Raw genomic sequence first — 21,816 nt, 5'->3', positions numbered from 1 at the left:
AGTTTCTTATTTTTGAGATTCCAGTTGTACACTGGAGTACATAGGAGCAAAAGTAATAGGAGCAAAAACTCATAACCATCCTTTTTTTCATATAAATAGGCATGTTTTGAAATTGTAAAGGAAATCAAATTTTGGTAAATTAAATCATGTTGGAAAAGGCTCGAGGATGACTTGGTATTTAGAAGAAATTCATTGAGAAACCAGGTCATAGAGAATCCTTTCAAAATGCAAGTAATCACTCCAAGGGAATTACACATGTAGAAAGATGCTACAACTGAAGATGTTTAATATGTACATATAAAGCCAGTTAATTCATCAAACTGATGCAATCACATTACATGAATGCAAACTAAGACCACCACCTTGTTGTGTAACTAAGTCTCTTACTTTGCTTTTAAATAATGCTCCTGGTTGCTTTTTTCAACGGTCCACACAGTCAATGCACTTGGACTTGATAAGCACAGCTGGCGCCAGTTCATAGGGTTAAAAGTCATGCAGCTTACATCCACACCAGGTTGTGACTTCTTGCATAAAATGACACTTGATTCCCATTTCCTTAGAGAGAAATTGTGTTTGGTAAAAAAAAATAATTCATTTAACTTGACATCTTGAGACCATTTATCTAATTACATATATTGAGTCTCAATATATGATATAATTTATTTAATGATATAATTTATTTAATCCATGATATTAATATCAAATTTATTAATAATTGTGCTATACCCTTCTAAGAAAGCAAAATAACTGTGTGTTTTAACAATATTACCCTGTCATGTGCTATCAAGGTTATTTTATCTTCCTTATTAAATTTGAATTTGGGGCACCTGGGTGGCTCAGTCGGTTAAGCATCCGACTTCGGCTCAGGTCATGATCTCGCGGTCCGTGAGTTCGAGCCCCGCATCAGGCTCTGTGCTGACAGCTCAGAGCCTGGAGCCTGTTTCTGATTCTGTGTCTCCCTGTCTCTCTGACCCTCCCCCGTTCATGCCGTCTCTCCCTGTCTCAAAAATAAATAAACGTTAAAAAAAAAAATTAAAAAAAAAAAAAATTTGAATTTAAATCATCCAAATCTAGAAAATGGAATATATCATCACACTTGCTGAAAAACAAGTATCTAAATCTCAACATACTATATACGAATACTCCAGATTGACCTATGTTCACTATACACATTGATACCAATTGATTATTTACTGACTTTTAAAAATCAGTACTTTAGAATATTTCATTCATTTACCCATTTGAGAGACTATCCTGAATCCCTACCATGGGCAAGGTCTTTTATTAGATGAAATGGGAGGAAAAATAAATGTGAGCTATCTCCTCCTCCAAGGAGCTAGCACTCCATTCAGGCTTCTGACTGGGAAATGGAATTAATATTTACTGAGCTCGCCTTGCCTTTTGGCACCCTTCTGCTCTCACTTCCTTCCACCTCCATCACAAGTGTTCTGTCCCTCATGTCAGCCATTCTCTTACTGGTATCACTGGTTCCCTGAATCTTTTGACTTTCTGCCTCAGATGCCTGGACCAACCATCAACCCTGGATGGATAGAACTGAAAGTCCAGGATGCTGGAGACATTGGAACAAAGATCAGAGGACTATGTGTGTCTGTGACATTATAAGTTCATGGTTAATGCCCCCACCCTTGGACTCTCAATAACCCTTGCATCCTGCTGTGTTTCTCTGGTCCATTCTCTCTCCCATTCTCTCAATAAGGGGAGAATATTTTTAATATTCTCCACTCTCCTAAAGTCTCCAACCTCTCCACCTCCTTCTTCCTTTCAGTGAAGAGATCCCATTAAGATAGAGGCTATCGCCTGGGAATTCTCCCCAAATTTCTGCTATCAGGATATGCATTATTCTTTCCTCCTCCTGTTACAGTGGAAGGCATGTACTTCCTCTGACCTAAGGCTATTTTCACCACCTGTGTGTGGGGTCTTTGCCTCCTTAGGAACATTAGTTTTTCCATTATTCATTCTCTTCTACATCTTCAGACTCTCCCTCTCTCCTGACTCTTTCCTGACAACACTTAAATGTTCATCTGCACCATCTTTTAAAAAGCCTTCCCTCAATCTCACCCTTACATGTCTTTCTGCCCTCCCCTGTGAGCCAAACTCCTGGAGTTGTTCTAAACTCTCTGCCTCTTCTTTCTCACTCCAGCTCTCTCTCATGTCTGGAAATCTGCTCCTTGTCACCACCAGTCCACTGACACAGCTCTCTCCAAGACCCACCAATATCCACCTTCATCCTAAATCCAAAAGTTCTCAGTCCTTGTCTAACTTGACCTCTGCAGGATTTGACGCTGCTCACAATTATCTTCTGAAATGACTCTTGGGATCTCTGTCACTGAGCTCACCTTGCCTTTTGGCACCCTCCTGCCTCTTTCTGGGGCCTTCATCACCTGTTCTGCCTAGCTGACTCAGTGGCTGTCTGACTATGTAGGCTTTGATGAACTTCATGTAGGCACACCCCACCTGTGCCTCACCTCATGCCTGCTCCACATACCCAGAGGCTCCCATGTGCCCCTGGAAATGACATGCGGGAGGTCTAAATAAATCAGAAAGTGTGGCTGTTAACACTCTGTGCAGGGATATCCCACTCAGTGGGATAACAAGAGTCAGTGGATAAACTCATCTCTTCCTCCCCACTTCCTAGCCTACTACTGTCTGTCACTGACCAAGGACTTTCCGTGTTCACAGTTCATTCTGCCTCTCAGACGACCATCTGTGAAACCAAGCAATCGACTGCACTTGGCACCAAGTGCAGAGTAATGCACTTGGCCGGCAAAGTAATGCGCCCTGATGCTGGCTCTCTTCCTTCCCTGCCTCCCTCCACTTTCCCACTTCCTCCTGCCTCCTTCCTGGGATTGCACTCCCCACTAAAGAAGTGGCTCAGGGGCTGTTACCTCAGACTCTGCTTTCTAAGGAACACTGGTTGAGGCATATTCTGGAAAGCCCCCATGCTTAGTGTCCCTCCTCCCTTCATAACTACTCCTTCTGAGCTTCCTAGGTTTCTCTTCCTCTTTCAGACCCTTTTATTGGTGCTCTCTAGGTTCGGCCCGAGGTTCTTCTTTGAGTGTTCTTATCTGCTTCCAGCATTTTGAATACCACTTTAACAACTCCCAAACTTCAGCTCTCTCTTGAGCTCCAGTCCTGTACATCTGTGGCAGAGGCACTGTGTCCCTCAACATCTCTTCTCCATTTCTTTCCATGAGTAACAGAACTCCTAGTTTTTAGCCAGCCACGTGGTTACCCACACTGAGGACCAAATTTCCCAGTGTCCCTTGTAGCTCCACAAGGCTTCTGACTAAGCTGGTGAGTAGGATATAAGTGGCAGTGATGTGTGCAACGTCTAAGCTATGCATTCCAAGAAAGGTTTGTGCCTTCCTCTTTATCTTTTTCCCTTCCCACTGGCTCCCCAAAATACATGGGCGGTGCCCCACTTTACATTAGAGATGAGGGCAACACTCCAAGAGAGGGAGAGCAACAAGTTAGAGGCAGGCTGGCCCGAGACTAGGGAGCCACCATTCCAACCATGGGCTACTCATACCCAGACTAGTGAACTTGAAGGAAACTTCTGTCTTGTTTAAACCACTTTAGGATGATTTGGGTTTCTGTGACAGAAATTGAACTTAAATCCTAACTGATCTATCAGCTGCCCCAACTAGTTATATCCATTTATTTATCTCAGGCACCCTCACCTCAGTTTGTCTCAGCTGGTCTTCCCCCATTGCCGCTTCCAACTTCCCTCTACCTGTGTTCTTGACATCTTTCTGACATGAACCATAATGACCATAAGTTGTCAAAGTCACAACTCTGGGTAAAACCCTCAGCTGTCCCTCTCCCTCAGCACCACACCCAACATTCAGTCACCAAGTGCCATGGTATTGCCTCCTAAACACCTTCCAAATCTCTCCACTTCCCTCTATCCCTACTCCCACCATCCTAGTCCATGCCACAGTCACCTCTCACCTGAGCCACCAAAGCTTACTAATTCATGTTCATGCCTATTTCCCTCCAATATACTTTCCATGACATGGCTAGAAGGAGGCTTCTTACACACAGATCTGCTCGTGTCACATCCCTGCTTATAACCCTTTAACAGCCTCCCATCACCTTTAGGATAAAGGATGTGCCTATTAGCATGGCTTAGGCATAGGGTGAGTATTCTCCTGGTTTAATTATTGACAACATCCCCTCTCACTCTCAAGTGTCCTGACTTGCATGATAAATTACATGGTCACTTATTTATAGGGCTGCTCATGAGCCAGCCTCAGCCTCAGACTGACCGCCTAGGCTTACCTCTCATGACCCATTTCTGGTTGCCATCATTATGATGTCTTAATTAAATCTTCAAACTTGCCATATTTTCTCTGACCTCATGGCCTTTGCACATGCCTTTCCTCTGTTTAGAATTCTCTTCCTTATCTTCTTCACAAGGTTGATTCCTACTTATCCTTTAAGTATTGCTATAGGTTGAACTGTGTCCCCCCAAATTCATTTGTTGATGTCCTATCAGTACCTCAGAATGTGACTGTATCTGGAAACAGGGTCTTTACTAAGTTAAATGAAGTCATTTAGTGTGGCCTTATTCCAATATGACTAGTATCCCTGTAAAAAGGAAAGGGGAAATTTGGAGACTGATCTACATACAATGAGAACACCATGTGAACATGAAGACAGTTATTAACAAGCCAAGGAGAAAAGCCTAGAGCAGATTCTCCCTCATAGCTCTCGGAACAGACCAACCCTGTTTACACCTTGATGTTACACCTCTAGCCTCCAGAACTGTGAGACACTAAATTTCTGTTGTTTCAACCATTTAGTAGTACTTTGTTAATAGCAGCCCCAGCAAACTAATATATCCATTAGGTGAGTGGATAAATAAACTGTGGTATATTCATTTCATGGAATAGAAAGGAATGAAATATTGACATACACAGGAGCATAAGAGAATTTCAAAATAATTATGCTGCATGAAAGCCAGGCTCCCCCGACCCCAAAAGAGTCCATAATGGATGACTCCCTGTATAAAAAATTCTAGAAAATGCAAACAAATCCAGAGTGATAGAAAACACATCAGTGACTACCTGGGGAAAGGGGCCAAGGGTTGGGACAGGGATGGTGTAAGTGTGGAAGGGCCCATAAGGAAACATATGAAGGAGCACAAGGAAACTTTTGGGGGTGATAGATATATTTATTATCTTGATTATGGTGATGGTTTCACGGGTGTGTACACAAGTAAAAACTAATCAAATTATATTCTTATATGTGAATTTTTTAATATGCCAATCATACCTCAATAAAGCTGTTAAAAAAAAAAAAAGAAACCGAATAAACTAAATGTAGTTCTCTGAATGTAGATTATTATATTTTTGTATAAGAAATGCTGGTGTGTAAGGAGTATCTTCAATCATTCTCTGAACAGTTTGTACTTCCCCTTAAAAGAAAAACTCCCCCTGATGGGTGCCTGGCTGCCTCAGTTGGTAGAGCATGTGACTCTTGATCACAGGGGTGTGGGCTCGAGCTTCATATTGGGTGTATAGATTCCTTAAAAATAAAATATTTTTTAAAAATGGAAAACTGTCCATTGCAGGAGTTTATATGATGGATGGAAGAGTGAGTACAACTTTGAAACTGGCCACATGAAATGACCCAGCAAAGACCACAGATGTGTCTTACTCACAGGTATTTCCTATACAGCTAGCAAATGTGCTGTGCTGTTCCACTCTCTGAACATATAACTCTTCTAATGTCTCTAAAAACATTACTTTACTAATTAAAATTAAAATTAAAATACTAATTATAATTACTTCAAATTGAACTCTAATATAGAGAACATCTTAAATTCATCATTAGTGGAAAATACACACACAACTCAAAAAAAGAGTTGCTACCATTTATTTGAAGGAAAGATGAAACTGTATGCAATTGTCATTCTTTACCCAACAAAGGAACTATTATAACACATTAACAAAAAAGGAAAGATGATAATTTCACTCCCATATAGCTTTTGCCCTGCCAAATTTTATGCCTAAAAGTAGCAACTCTATTAAACCTTATAATCAAAACTTTTATTCTTTCCATTTTTCCTTGTTGCACATTTTGCATGTATATGTCCTTTAATAAAATCCAGACAAGATTAAAATGTAATCCAATGAAAGGAATGCTGTAGCACACTGACTTACCAAAGGGCCAGTTCAAATTCTGGGAGAGAGGAGTAGCTAGCCAAGTAGGTGCCACAATAACTGAATGAAAGTAAAGTGTAGTCCAGAAGAACACTGCCTAAAATATAAAATCAGTTACAAGGGTTTAATCATTGTGTTCAGATTAACTACAGTCTTACAGTTTATCTCCCTTATCTAACGATTTTCACATAATTCAAGAGCATTCAGCTCCTGGAATAACAAATCTCCTAGGTAATTTCTAAGATTATGAACAGAAAGCTAAAAGCAACGTTAAAATTCCTTTTTTTTTTTTTTTTTTAGATATTAGAGTTGGGGTACCTGGCTGGTTCAGTTGGGAAATCATGCAACTCTCGATATTGAGTTTGAGCCCCACAGTGGGTGTAGAGATTACTTTTTTAAAAAAAGAAAAAAATTAGGGGGGCACCTGGGTGGCTAAGTCAGTTAAGCATTCGACTTTGGTTCAGGTCATGATCTCAGAGCTCTTGAGTTCAAGCCTCTCATCAGGCTCTATGCTGACAGCTCAGAGCCTGGAGCCTGCTTTGAATTCTGTCTCCCTCTCTCTCTGCTCCTCCCCTGCTCATGCTCTCTTTTTCAAAAATAAACATTAAATTTTTTTTTAAAAATAAAAAATTAAAGATATGAGAGTAAATTAAGACCATTAGGTCACTGTCCCTAGACTTCAATAAGAACTGAGTGTATTGAACCATGGATGTCGTAAGTATAATTTGAAATGACCCAAGAACTAGAACATGCTCCATAAATATATGAAACACTGTAATTATAAAAGTTATTCAAACAACTTTAAATACTTTGGGGGGTTGTAATCATTCCAGGTTACTTCCATGTCTCTATGTCTTGGGCCACACCAGGCCCTTTGCTTAATATCTTCTGGTTCTAGGAACAATTATAAAAAGTTCTATCTCATCCATCCCTGTAGTTGAAGACATGAAACATGACTCTAAAAACCTTAGTAACAATGTGTTTACAATGTGTGTCATGAGGACGCTAAGACAAGGAAGTATGCTTCTGCCCTCCTGTGTATAAAGATCCGGTTTCCCCCACTCTACCTGCTGTTTTTCAATGTGGTTCCATAGGTACAAGTTCTGCCTTCTCCCATGTCTTTTTCACATGCAGGTCTCTATTGCTAGTTCTCTGTACTTTTCGTGGTTGTTTCCTGCTTTTTTTGCCCTTCTCACTTTAACTGACTAGAATATAATGCTAAACTTTGTTGTTTGTTGAATTTATTTAGCCCAGTTTGATTAACAAAGAAAACTTGTATTAACTGAGCAAAAATAAAAGGTTTTCTGTGGAATAGAGGCCTCAATAGAATAATTTCTATCCTTACTATAGACATTTCCTCTCATAAATGAAGATTATTCGTTTTATATTTTATTTATTTTAAATTTCTAAAAATGCATGATGTTTGAATAAAATGCATGATGTTTGAATATGAAAAAAAAGCTTTAATGTTTATTTAGTTTTGAAAGAGAGAGAGAGCTCACATGCACAATTGGGGGAGGGGCAGAGAGAGAGGAAGGGGTAGAATCCCAAGCGGGCTCCACAGTCAGCAAGGAGTCCAATGTGGTACTTTATCCCACAACCCTGGGATCATGACCTGAGCTGAAGTCAAGAGACTGACAACTGAGTCACCCAGGTGCCCCTCCCCCCCAATAAAAAGCTTTACAAGAAAATATATCCTCTGTAATCTCACTACCAAATTTGGTAAATTTCTGGTATTTTCTTCTATGCTTACTTGTCAATAAACATTTTTTTTTTGCTTAAATATAACTTTGAAAAAATACATAACATTGCTTTTTATAGCTATAACAATCATGGTTTAAATATTATGTATAATAATTCATTTTAAAAACTTGGATCATACAGTGTTACTCCTACTTACATTATATAGAGCATTTTGTCATTAATAATTCTTCAAAATCAATTTTTAATGCTTATATAATACCCTTTATGGGATATTTTCACATATTTAACCATATTCATATTACTGGGGATGTAGGTGGTTTCCAATTTTTTTCAATTATGATAGTGCCTTTATCTCCTGTGCATACACATCTTTGACTATTTCTGATTTCCTTAAAATTGAATTCTAGTTCTTCAACTGAGTTTAACTGGGTCAAATACGGTAATGTTTACTTCCCAGAAAGATTGTATCAATCTTAGTCCCACCTTATTCCCACCTTCAGCAAGAAAGTGTGCTACCAATTTCACTGTGCTCCACCTAGCGGTTATCAGCTTAAAAAAATTGTGACCTTGATAAGGAGAAAAACCTCATCTCAGTTCAAATATCAGTTTTTAAAATGAATATTGAGATGGAATATTTTTTGATATTTTGGTCATCTGTAGTTTTGTGGTTTGGGCAATTTCTTCTTCCACTGTTCTAATGGGATGTTTGGGTCTTTTTCTTATTGTTTCATAAACTCTCTAAAAATACTTGATCATATTACTTCCAAGTATCTTCCGCAGTTTATTATTTGCCTTTTAATTTTTCATGGTGTTTTGAATGTTCTTAAATTTTAAATTTGTATGCAATAATAGGTCAATTTTTCTATTTTTAGCTATTTCCTTTGTGTGAAAATTCCTTCCCCATCCAAATCATTTCAATATTCTACCATATTTTCTCCTACTTTTCAAATGGTTTGCTGTTTATATTGAACTCTTATTTTTATCTGATGTATGTTTTGATGTTCAGTATAACATGAGTATCAAACTTGATATGTTTGCTCAAATAGTTTTGTTTAAAATTTTTAAAGATTTATTTATTGATTTATTTAAGTAATCTCTACACCCCACATGGGGCATGAACTCAAGACCCTGAGATTAAGAGTTGGATGCTCCACTGACTGAGCCAGCCGGGTACTCCTCAAATAGTTTTCTTAGCATCACTGCTGAAAAATTTATATTATCTATTTTGGGGGAAGGAATGCAGAGTATCATTCATCATATACTTAGCTTTTATATATTCTAAGCTTGTACCCTCTCTTCAACTCTTCCACTGATGTGGTGATCCCTACACCAATATCACACTCTTAATTGCTATAGCATCATGTTAAAAGGACCCTCTATCATGCCATCATTCTCTTTCGAATTATTCCCATCTCTACTTTTTGTTGTTCTGGAAGAACTTCAGAATCATTTCATTTAGGTACTCCTTGCTGTCTAAAACATGATAAACTTAGGAATTATTTTCTATGAACTATATAATAACAAGACTTTCCACTCAGGAATATGTCTCTATATACTTAAATAATTTAAATCAATGATATTTTTGTAGGTTTCATTGAGGTCACTCACATTTCTTCTTGAATCAGTTCTAAGTATTTAAATCACCTTAGCTATGTGAATATTTTGAAACCAGCATCTTACTGAGCATTCTTTTATTAGTCCTAGTAGACCATTGCATTACCCATAATCTCTTCTTCTATAGCTATAATTTTTGTTTCATATTTTGTTGCATTGGCTTGAAATCCCAGGCTGATATTAAATAACTGTGGTAACAACAGCTATCCTTGATGACTTAGTCATAATTTTATTGTGAATGCCTTTAGAGTTTCATTTTTTAATATAAATGTTGGCTGCTGGTTTGAATTAACTTTTAATTGCTTCGACAAGGCTATAGTCAAAATAACAAAGCTGGGGAAATTTTAAAGATGAAGAGTAGTTACAGTCCATATAGACAGTTACCAATGTATGAATGAGCAATGTTTTATAAGTTGTTTTAATCTGTTCAGAACACAAATTTCCCCACAAATAAAATGCTATCAATTATAGTGAAATTCCCTGGCTTAACCCAAAGACTTATTTGACCAGTAAGTCCAAAGAACTAAGACCAGTCCCAAGCTCTCCTGGGCTTTCTATACATGATGTGTTAAATGAGGGAATCATTAGATGGAAACTCCAGTAAATGTGCAGCAGCCCACTGTGGGTCACATGTATCTGTGAATAAATTAATTATAATAAATGTTGGGTAACAGTGACTGACATATTATATATGTGTGTGTGTGATATTCATATATGTCATGTGGATATATACATAATATACATATAATTACATTTATTATCACTACAGCCTTAACAGTAGATACTACCATTATCCCCACACCTAAGGAAATAGAGGCTCAGAGACTTTAGAACTTGTATGACCTTAATTTACCTGGATTTTCAATAAATCATCATAAAAGAAAAAAAAAGTATTCTGGAAAAAGGTTTCAAACTGCATTTAGTGCTGTAATAGTCTACTAGCCCAGTGCTTATCAAGTTTAATGTACATATCAATCACCTGGAGAATCTTACTAAAATGCAGATTCTGAGTCAGTAAGTCTGGGATGGGAGCAGTTTCCGTATTTATAACAGGTATCCTAGGTGATGCCAATGTTGAGGATAAACAGACCACAGACTTTTGAGTAGCAAGGCTGCAGTACACTGATTAAATTCTTTGTGATCAGCCCGATCCTACTTTTAAAATGTGCGATATAAAAACAAAAAACAAAAAAAACAAACTGACAAACCCAAAACACCCTTCATTTGTAAGAACTAGGTTTGCTCACATAAAGAAATCCTTCAGTTATGGCAGATTACGAGTCTTGCAGGTTACCTTTTAATTTGGTCCTTCTGGTCAATCCAGGAAAGTTGTATATGTAGATGACAGGTTTTAACCTCCGGTCGGAAAAAGCCACAACTTCATAAGGAACATTAGTTGCCACAACACCCACAACTCCATTCGTACACTGAAGTACAGTCTTTTTCTTGGTTTCAATATTAATAAATATTACAAAATTCCCACAAGGGTAGCAAATGGTGCTGTCGTTGACGAAATGAACATTCTGCTTAGGGAATCCTTGGACCCATCTTTGGGAAAAAAATGTATCACCATCAATATAATCCATTTCAAATACTTTTTTTAAACAAAGCAAACAAAAGGGCATCAAAATATTTGAAACACATCTATTCTATTTTTACCCCCTTTCTGCCCAAAACAATCTCTAAGATAAAAGAAGACATATGCTGGCTGTGAGACCAGTGTGGAGCCTGCTTGGGATTCTTTCCCTCCATCTCCCTCTCTCTGCCTCCCCCCATTCGCGCCCTCGCTCGCTCGCGCAGACGCTCTCTCAAAATAAGAAACTTTTTTTTTTTAAACAACCTTAAAAAAAAACAACTTTGAATAGGGCAGCCTACTTTGTGGTTGTGAGTCAAGTAGAAAACTGTTTCTTTACCAAGATGAAGTGTGTACAGCTGTATTTTAGATGGGAAAAAAACGGATAGAATGCAGAAAATAAATGGAATTAAGTCAACATGACTGGAGAATACAGGATACTGAATCAAACAGTAACAGAGTGCAGGTAACACTCAAGAATGTAGAAGAAAAGAAATACCACCTTCTATCTGTGCAGCTGTTTGTGCTTTCCAAAGACCACTAAAAAATGCAAATAGCTCCAAAGTTAGTGGATAGAAGGAAGGGACTGACGGTCCTAATTTAGGGTAAATCCCCAAGGATGACGAGGAAAGGATGGGAGTGTGTGTAGGGTGGTGGGTATGTTTGAAAAATCAGGAGAAAACGGAATACTGAGCCAGAAAGAGGAGGCAGAAATGAAGAGTGGAAGAGAGCAATCGTGGGTAAGCGAGAAAGGGGAGGGTCGCAGAAAAACGAAGGGGTGCAAACAGCTGGAGATGTGGTCACTAAGAAGTCACACAGAGAGGGAGTCTGCAGGAGGGCGTTGGGGGGTAAAGGACAAGAGCTCAAAGTTTCCAGGAGAGAGGTCCAAAGAATGGGAGAAAGAAGAGGGTAGGGAGGGGACTGGGTCAGAAGGAAGTTTCCGAGAGACCCGGCAGTCGCTGGGCGGAGGACGCCGCACCTCACGGACAGGGAAGGGCCGACGGAGGCGTAGGCGTTCTCCTCGCGCTCCCGGCCGTGAGCCATGGGCCAGGTTTCTCTCAGCCCGACCCCGGGGAGAAAATGCCCGAGCCCACTCGGGTCTGCAGCCGTTCGTTACTCTGAGGTCCTCTGCAGCGCAGACTGCAAAGCGTCCGCTGTTACCACCGTATCCAGGAGACTGTAACCCCTGCTCCCATTGGCTATGCCCTGTCTGCCTGCTCCCTCTCGGACCTAGCGGATTGGTGGAAGTGCTGCCGCGTCTCAGCATATGGGAGAGCGGCGAGCTAAGCGTGGGGCGGGCCCTTAAGAGTGAGTGCTGAGTGGCCCTTGCCCGGGGCAAATAATTACAATATTAATAAATATCAATAGCAGAATTAATATTGTGTGCTGACCACGCCAGACGTCGTTCCGAGCGCCATGCAGGCATTATTTCATTTATTCTTCAAATCGCCCATCAGCCCCATTTTATAGATAAGCAAAGTGTAAGTGATGAGAGAAAGAACTTGCCTAAGACTGCAAACTAGGACTTAAAACCAGGTATCGGTATCGTCTAAATTTAGAGTTCCTAGCCTTTAATTACTATATTACACTCTCAAACGGACCCTCCGCTACCTCAAGGAGGCAGACATCTCCAGGAAGTAACTTGATTGGAAGGCCACATCTTGTTCTTGTTTCTTCCCTTCCCTCTCGTACCCTTTTTCCCTTTCTTCCTTTCTATTCGTCTCCTCCTCACTGGCCTCCCCTTCTCTTCCTTAGTTCTTTCTTCCCTGTCTTGCCACCTTCTGGCCTTCATTTCGTACACAAATATTTACTGAGTATCTCCCGTGCATGGTGCTAGTCACTTGAAAAAAAAAAAATGAGCAAAAGAGATAAAATTTCTTCCTTCTTGGAACTTACAGATTGGTGGAGTCCAGGAAGATGAGGATAGACATCCACATCATTACACAGATACAGAATTATAGGTTGAATTAAGAAGAAAAGGAGCATGATACTGTGATCGCCTATGTTGAGGTCCTCACCTAGTTGAATGGGCAGAGATGATTTCAGTGCGCATGCGCCATTTTCACTGCGAGCTGAAGGATGAGGAGCCATTGCTGGGGGCTGGGTGCTAGGGGCTGGGGTGGAGGTTGGGGGGCAGGAGTAGGATGGGCAGAGGAGAGTTTTGTAAACTGTTAGGACAGGACAGCAGATTGGATGAACAGGGAAGAGTAATGTGCCTGGAGCAGAGGGAGATGAGAAGAAAATACTGAAGATGAAGCTGGAGAAGGAACCAAGGGCCAGGTAAAAGCCAAGTGGAGAATTCTGCTCTTTCTCCTAAAAGCCAATGCAAACACATTAAATAACTTTAAGCAGGAGAATGACATGATCAGATTTATGTTTATAAAAGATTCTGACTGCAGGAAGATTATCACTTGACTAGGAGAATAGGGAAAATAGAAATAGAAGACATGTTAGGAGCCTAAGGGTCCCAGCAAGGGATGCAAAACAGGATTTTCGTGCTCACCACTACTGGCATTGGAGGGTTGGTGGGGAGTTGCATGCAGGATGTTTAGCAGCACCTCTGCCAGTAGCACCTCCATAGCTGGGACAATCAAAAATGTCTAAGGGCACCTGGGTGGCTCAGTTGGTTAGCATCTGACTGTTGATTTCGACTCAGGTCATGATCTCACAGTTTGTGAGTTCGGGCCCCACATTGGGCTGTGTGCTGACAGTGTGGAGCCTGCTTGGGATTCTCTCTCTCTCTCCTCTCTCTCTCTTTGCCCCTCCCCCTCTTGTGCACATTCTTGCTCGCTCTCTCTCTAAATAAATAAACTTAAAAAGATGTTTATGGACATTGTCAAATGTCTATAATGGGGGGGGGGGGGTAAAATCACCCCTAGTTAAAGACCACTGATCAGTCTAAAAATTAGAAGGTAAAAATCTATAGGATTTGTTGTTGGATTGATAAAGAGGGGTAAAAGGAAAGGAAGAATCAAGGATGATCTTGGATTTCTGATTATCAGTGTCAAAGAGAGTGGCACCCTTCACTGAGATGGGGTGAAGAAGAATCAGAGATGTGTGTTTCTGCTTTAAAATTTTTTTTTTTTTTTTTCGGAAATGGAAGGCAACACACATGCAGTGCTTAGTGTTAAAGAACCTCACAGAACTGGGTGACAAAATCCCACATTTCTCAGTCACAGGGGGAAGTGGCATAAAGAAAAGTCAAGCTTTCCCCTCTGGTAATTCCTAAACCCTGGACAGTTTCTGCTGCCACTTCCTCACTAGTTGGCTTGTATTTGTGTTTTGACTAAGCCCTCCCACCGAACATACCTTTAACCACAACCTGAGCATTTTATTTATTTTTTTAAGTTTATTTATTTTGAGAGACAGAGAAAGTGATTGGAGGAGGGGCAGAGAGAGAGAGAGAGAGAGAGAGAGAGAGAGAGAGAGAAAGAATCCCAAGCAGGCTCCACACACTGTCAGTGAGGAGTCGGATGCAGGGCTTAAACTCACTAACTGTGAGATCATGACCTGAGCCAAAATCCAGAGTCAGATTCTTAACCGACTGAGCCACCCAGGTGCCCCTAACCACAACCTGAGCATTTTAAAGCCAACACCAGAGAAGAATGTGATGAGGCAAATCCTGCCACTGGGTAAATAAATGGTAGGTAGAAGATATAAGGGAGGCAGGAAGTATGTACTCTGGAAAAGAGATACTGACCAGGCTGGCATCAGCCATGACCCTGGAAACCCTGAACTTGCCCAGTGCTAGAGCAAAAGAGAAACGAAATGGAATCAAATTGGAAAACCCCATTTTATAGCTATCTTACTGCATGAAACCCTGACTGCAGTTTAGATTTAAAAAAAAAATGTCTCCAGCTGGGTTTCTGTGATATCTGTTGTTGATGTTCGTGAAGAGACGCCCTAACCTTTACATCATATCAGTTACAGGAATATTAGTGGCCTTTCTTAGTCTGCAGCGGGAAATATAGATCATCCCCAGGAAATGGACTGGTAGGGGTGAATCAGGAAAATCTGTTCCAGTGCTCACTCTGAAAGATTTACAAACAGTAGAAACAAAATCTTTCTCTAGAAACAAGTTCTTTCTCTAATCAGTGACCCCAAGGAGCAGCCCTGAGCGTCCTAAGGTGACAACTAGTATGTTCCACCATTTGGGGGAAGCATCCAACCCACCTAAGCACAACCCACACCTCTCAACTCCTTTTCTCCTTGCAAATCTCCTCTCTATCACCCTTAGACTAGTCCTGGACAGAATAAGCCTCATCCTCAGCATTAGGCTTTATACCTTTGTAGAACTCAGCTCAATGCCCCCAAAAAGCAGTGGTCAATTCAAGTTCATTGAACCATAAAACCAAAACTTGTCCACAACCAGCCACAGAACAACAACAAATACTTGTTTCCCACTAAGAGATTGTTTCATTCCTGGCTTCTCTTGGGTCCCAGTCAAACTCCATGATATCTGAAAGATGAATTTTCACTAAAGTTTTCACCCACTAACTCGGTTTTCTAGGATCATTTAAACATGGGGAAAAATTATACAGCATACTGGAACGCATTTCATTAAGTAGATGAATAAATGTGCTTTTTGTGAAAGGCAGCAATGTTTACATGAAAAGCCAAAAAAGCAAGAAATTAACATTGTTTCTCTGGGTAAAAAGAAATGTAAGTAATGAATGTTTTTAAGGTAAAGGAATAACAATTTGCAAGAGAAAGTAGCTTCTTATTCTCTGGTAATTGGCCCATTTTATAATAGTGATGATAACAAACCACAATTTCTTGAGCTCCTGTTTTTTGTAGAGAACTTCATAAAATCTGGACCCTCCCAACAACCATGGTACAGGGCAAACTGGGGCTCAGAGAGTTGAAGCATGTAACTCAAGTTTGGACGCATGGCTCTGCGCAGATTTCCTCTCCACTCGGCAATGAGAACAGCTCACTCTTTTTATGCCACTGCTCTGCGTCTGCTACACATTTATGAAACATGTATTATTTTATCCCTATTGCAGAGACATGGAAATTGAGTCTCAGGAAAGTCAAGAATTTTGTACAGAGTATCACAATCTTAAATGGATTTGAACCCAGGTGGATTTAATTATGTGAAAGAACCCTTCTTTCCAGACATGTGAAGACTTGAAATTTTAAACCAAATTGGGCATTTAACTTGAATTGAGCATTTTCCCGGAAGAAGAAGAAAAATAGGGAATCCTTCATAATTCTCAGAAGTTTTAGAATAAAGAATATGGGACCAGGTTACATTTTTATGGTTATTCTGAGCCAATTAGTAAAAATGTTATTATTTTGTGCATTTAACCTAACATATTCAGGTTTATTTTCACATTTCAAATATTTTTGTAGTGTGTGTAAAACATAGCTGTATGATTACATTTCATGTCCCAAGTTGCTTACCTTGATCTTGATGCTGAAATAACTACATTTGGTTGAAACATGGAAAGGATTTGTAATCAACATCCAAGTAAATAATACAGTTATTAAATAGTGTAAATAATACACTGTATTAAGTAGTAAATAACACAGTGTTAGACAATGCTCTAAAGAAGGTGACTAAGAAAGTTAGTTTAAGGGGGAGAGGGGAGATTGTTACATCAGGCCCACCCTGAATTCCAAGGCAAGAATATAGGCAAGACATCTGTAAGCCATTTATCCAAGTATTTTTAAATGATTTATTAAAACTTAAAAGTTGGAATGCCCAGGTGGCTCAGTTGGTTAAGCGTCCAACTCTTGATTTTGGCTCAGGTCATGATCTTGTAGTTTGTGAGTTCAAGCCCCTCATTGGTGCAGAGCCTGCTTGGGATTCCCTCTTCCCACCTCCTCTGCTCCTCCCCCAGCGCACGAGCACTCTCTCTCTCTCTCTCTCTCTCAAAATAAATAAACTTTAAAAAATGAAATAAAATTTAAAAGTCAAAATACAAATTACAGGAATGAAAATTAAAAATTCAAATCAGGGGGCACTGGGTGGCTTAGTCAGTTGAGCATCTGACTTCAGCTCAGGTTCATGAGTTGAGCCCCACATGGGGCTAACAGCACAGCCTGCTTAAGCTCCTCTGTCTCCCTCTCTCTCTGCCCCTCCCAACTCACACACGTGTGCTCTTTCTCGCGTGCTCTCTCTCAAGAATAAATAAACATTAAAAAAATTCAAATCAGAATTTTAAAATGAAGGCAAAATTGTTATTTCATTTTTTATCATAATTAAATCTTAAAATATTTTATATCAAACATTGTAATTCTAGTGTTCAGTATCCATCTAGTCAAAGTGAAGAATTGATGTCAGACTCCAACATGTTTCATCTAGTCCCACGTACATAAATAAACGTAGGCATAATAAGGTTTGTATTATATTGTAACACATTCCACAGTCTCATGTGTTACTAATGCCAATACCACACTAATTCATGAGAACCCCTGGGTGCACAAATTGGAACCCAAAGAGAATTAAGAAAATAGTCACTTGATTCTACTGAGAAAGGGTCCTTAATTATGAGAGCAGCCTAATGCATTCATACTCTCAGCAGCAGAGGACTAGACACATTTATTATCTGTCTTTTCTCATATCCAAGCATTTCTGCCACTCAGATCTTCCCTACACTCCCTAAATAGTTTCTCCCTCTGATGTCAGTCAGTAGTGATACCTCACAGTGAAACCTCACAGTGGTCAAAAACAGTTAAGTAGTCTGGTTTCGAGGACCTGGGGCAACAGTGGAGAAACCCGGGGCGAGAAGAGGGCTAGTCACTATGGTAGATCTTTAGGGTTGCCATGGTTCTGCGAGAATGTGGAGTGCTGTATCCTGCACGTTGGTGGCATGGGCTCTGTAAAGCGTGGGGTCCCTGGCAGGGGCACTCCTTGCTGCATCTGTGGATGGTACAATGTTACAGATGTTTAACAAACTACGTAGTGAAAGATAAAATAGCGTAGGAGGAAAGCTTTGTGGGAGATGGTGAAAGGGGGAAGCAGTGGAATTTATTAGATGACAAAAACAGTACAGTTTAACAAAAAGTTGGGAAGTTAGTTACTCCTGCAGAAGGTATCTGGTTGTGGAGGGCATTGAGATGGGCTGGGCAAGACTTCTGGGCTCACCTGGGGCCTTGGATCCCTGGCAATTTTGCAGAACACTGAAATGAATGTTAATTAAAAATGAAATTTTATATTACTCTCTTGTGAAAGTATAAACAAGAAAATATATCTATGACTCTGTATATCCATATATCTATGGACTCTAACATGGACTTCATTTAAATAGAAATCCAGGGGCCATTAGTAGATAAAAATGAATCAATTCGCCTTGTGCCATAAATATCACTTAAAATAGCATTTTCAAGGAGTATTAAGTACAAAGTTTTTGAAGAGCAAAGGTTTACCATCATTACATATTCAAAATTTGAGTTTGGATGTCCTCCTAAAAAGCTTCAAGGTTCATCCACACTAAATTATCCATTGTACCTTCTCATAAAAGTAAAAGCTTAAAAGCAGTAAAATCCATCAGTACATTCCATTTTATATCCTTTCATCTTATTTCCCTTCCATTTCCTTTGCCCATAGGGTCTTTCATACTCATAATCCCTTAAAGTAGAAGCAAAGAAACAGTGCTTTCAAAAAAAATACATGTTCTGTGGCCATATGTTTTTACTGGTAGAAATCTGGCATGACAAGTTTAGACTTGGACGCTTCATTGTATTCTATGACAAAAACTTGAGTCCAGAATGAGAAAGTGAAGATGAAGTGGTGGAAATACATATTTGAATTCAGATTATACTCTCAGAGGCTATGTGATTTAGAGAAAAGAGCCCCCAGCCTAAAAGTTTATGTTCTTATTCTGTCTGGCTTCTTACTAGGTATGTGATACTGGAAAAGCCAAAACATTCTGAAATTTAACTGCATCATCTGTAAAGCGAATCTGATATTTTCCCCTGCCTACCTCCGCAGGATTATTTATGAGGGTCAAATGAAATGATATACATAAAAATGACTTTAAATGAAATGTACAATATAGGCATATGGTCCTGTTACATAGTTACATAGTTGCAAGTCAGTTGCAAGTCCCTCAGCTACTGAGCCTGGGAAGGAAGGTGATTTATAGCACACTGAAAGCAGGCAGTGCATAGATTACTACGGTGGGTTAAGGCTAAGATAGAAGATTATCAAATTCCCTTGAATTGTTCATTAGCATTGGTAACACGTTTGTGTTCTAGAGCAGTTATGGGTTGTAACACCTTAGTGATTTGTATGATTTGTTTACTAAGTTGTGACCAACAGCTTTTTGTTACTGAAAGAACATAAACAAAATCTCACAAAGCATCCCACAGGGTAGGGTAAATAAAGTCTCAGGGGTGTGTGTGTGTGTGTGTGTGTGTGTTTGATCACTTTAAAAATGTGATTTTAAAATGACTTAAAAAAAGTCAGTAAGTACATTAGAGGTAACTGTGAGCAAGACATACTGAATTTCATCAAATTTCAGATAAAATTATTAAGGGGTAAAATCTACCAAAAAATTACAAAAGAATCCTTTCTCATCACTCAGAATTTTCATTTTATATTTACTGAAAGTGCTCTTTAAAATTTAGATTTTTATCATAAAAGAACTGAAACTTACCTAGAAATAGATTTTTATCCTGGAGCGCCTGGGTGGCTCAGTGAGTTAATCATCCAGCTCTTCAGCTCAGGTCATGATCTCGAGGTTCCTGAGATCAAGCCCTGAGTTGGGCTTTGCACTGACAGCACAGAGTCTGCTTGGGATTCTCTCTCTCTCTGTCCCTCTTCCCTGCTCTCTCTCAAAATAAATAAACATAGAAAAAAGAAATAGGTTTTTATCCTATATTACTCTCTTGTGTAAGTATAAACAAGAAAATATAGGGGCACCTGGGTGGCTCAGTTGGCTAAGCATCTCACTTCAGCTCAGGTCACTATCTCACAGTGAGTGAGTTAGAGGCCTGAGTTGGGCTCTGTGCTGACAGCTCTGAGCCTGGAGCCTGTTTCAGATTCTGTGTCTCCCTCTCTCTCTGCCCCTCCCCCACTCATTTTCAATCTCTCTCTCTCTCTCTCTCTCTCAAAAATAAATAAACATTAAAAAAAAAAAGAAAATATAAATGATGTGATTTAAGGTTTTCCTACAACTTGTTCACTTTTATAACCCAGCTATTTTGAACAATTTCTCAAGTCAGAGTCATAGGTATTCATTTACCACTACCTCACCTGCCACTCCCCACCCCCTGCATTGTCCTCTGTGCCAATAAGAGCATTTCATTTAATAATGGAAAAAGGGTGCCCTCTTATTATCTCTGGGATTTTCTTTCAAGCCATTGGCATCCACCCTGCAAAGTTCAAGCACAAGAAATAACATTCATGTCAGGATTGCACCAAGCCTATAGTGATTTTAAGATATAGCCCAATTTTCAGAAGTGTTCAAAAGTGGAGAAATGTACAGCTTAGAATTAATGAAATATGGCAGTAGTTAAGAGATCAGACTGTGATGTCAGTTCATAATTTAAAGACCCATTCCACCATTCAGAAGTATGTTGCTGTTGGAAAGCCACTTAATTTCTGTACCTGAGTTTCCTCATCCATGAGATGGTAATATTAACAGTATTTCTTATTTAATTTTTATTTAATTCTTTATTTATTTTATTTTATTAATTTTTATTTAATTTAAATTTTAATTAAATTTAATTAATTTATTTAATTCTTATTTAATTTTTATTAATTTAATTTTATTTATTTAATTTAACTTTTATTTAAAGTTTAATTAAAACTTTTTCATGTAGAACATTTAGCAGACACCTGGCAGGCAGTATGCATTCACCAGAGGGAATTATATCCTATATGCTATTTTACATTTCCATTTAACAGTATACCTTGAACATATTTCTGCATCAGTATATATATAACTACTTCATGCTTTTGGGGAGGAAAAATTTTTCTCTATCCTTCTAGATTCTTTTGGCTGGTCTAAGAATTAGATTGACATGGGAAAGATTAATAGGAGAAAATCAAATTTAATTATGTATGTTTGGGGAATCCACACAAACATGAAAGATTCCAAAAATAGGCAAAATTAGGTATATACCTCATCTTGAACTGAGAAGAAGGGGGGTAGGGATCTGGGGCTCTGGAGGAGACAATTTCCACAAAACAAGATGAAAACAAGCAAATGCTTCCTAAACAAATGTTTGTGGGGCCATACAAAAAGAATGAGACACAGAGAGGAATTTTAAAAACAAACTTTGCTGTGTTTCTTCCTGTCTACCACACCTAGTTCATCTTAGGCTGTTATTTATGATAATAGCTCCCTTCTTGGAACAGGTCTTTCATGCAAATTCTTTCAGGTATTCAGGGAGAAGGTCAAAGGTTCTTCCTGAGCCTTCTGTTTCTTATAAATAATCAGCCTAACATAAGCCATATGCCAAAGAAACACATTTTGGGGTGGCAAAATTTTCTCCCCTACAGTCCCTTTTAAGAGTAGTTAGGTTGGGGGGCACCTCGGTGGCTCAGTGGGTTAAGCAGCCAACTTCCGGCCAGGTCATGATCTTGCAGTTGGTGAGTTCCAGCCCCACATAGGGCTCTCTGCTCTCAACACAGGGCCCGCTTCTGAGACTGTCTCCCTCTCTCTCTGCCCTTTCCCTGTTCACGCCCTTTGTCTCTCAAGAATAAACATTAAAAAAAAAAAAAAAAAAAAAAGTCGTTAGGTTTGTGTTTTGCTCTTATTTTTTACCTGTCCTTTTAAAAAT

General features: G+C 39.3%; 1 protein-coding gene across 2 annotated transcripts in view; it reads right to left on the bottom strand.

The window, feature by feature from the left end:
- Nucleotides 1-12,249, bottom strand: part of CFAP43 (cilia and flagella associated protein 43) — a 128,588-nt gene extending 116,339 nt beyond the window's left edge. Inside the window, exons 1-4 of one of the 2 annotated variants that reach the window (XM_060641555.3) lie at nucleotides 12,059-12,249; nucleotides 10,801-11,054; nucleotides 6,189-6,285; nucleotides 388-555 (exon numbers count right to left, since the gene is read on the bottom strand). In XM_060641555.3, coding sequence (XP_060497538.3) covers nucleotides 388-555; nucleotides 6,189-6,285; nucleotides 10,801-11,054; nucleotides 12,059-12,123 — 584 coding nt within the window. In that variant the 5' untranslated portion in view covers nucleotides 12,124-12,249. The remainder of the gene's footprint in view (nucleotides 1-387; nucleotides 556-6,188; nucleotides 6,286-10,800; nucleotides 11,055-12,058) is intronic. The other variant, XM_060641552.3, reaches the window with a different exon arrangement.
- Between the last annotated feature and the right edge of the window lie 9,567 nt (nucleotides 12,250-21,816).

The sequence above is a fragment of the Panthera onca genome, chromosome D2 (genome assembly GCF_046562875.1).
Source record: "Panthera onca isolate mPanOnc1 chromosome D2, mPanOnc1 haplotype 2, whole genome shotgun sequence".
Taxonomy (NCBI): Eukaryota; Metazoa; Chordata; class Mammalia; order Carnivora; family Felidae; genus Panthera; species Panthera onca.
Note: the sequence above shows the minus strand (reverse complement) of the source record. Positions and strands in the feature narration are given on the sequence as shown.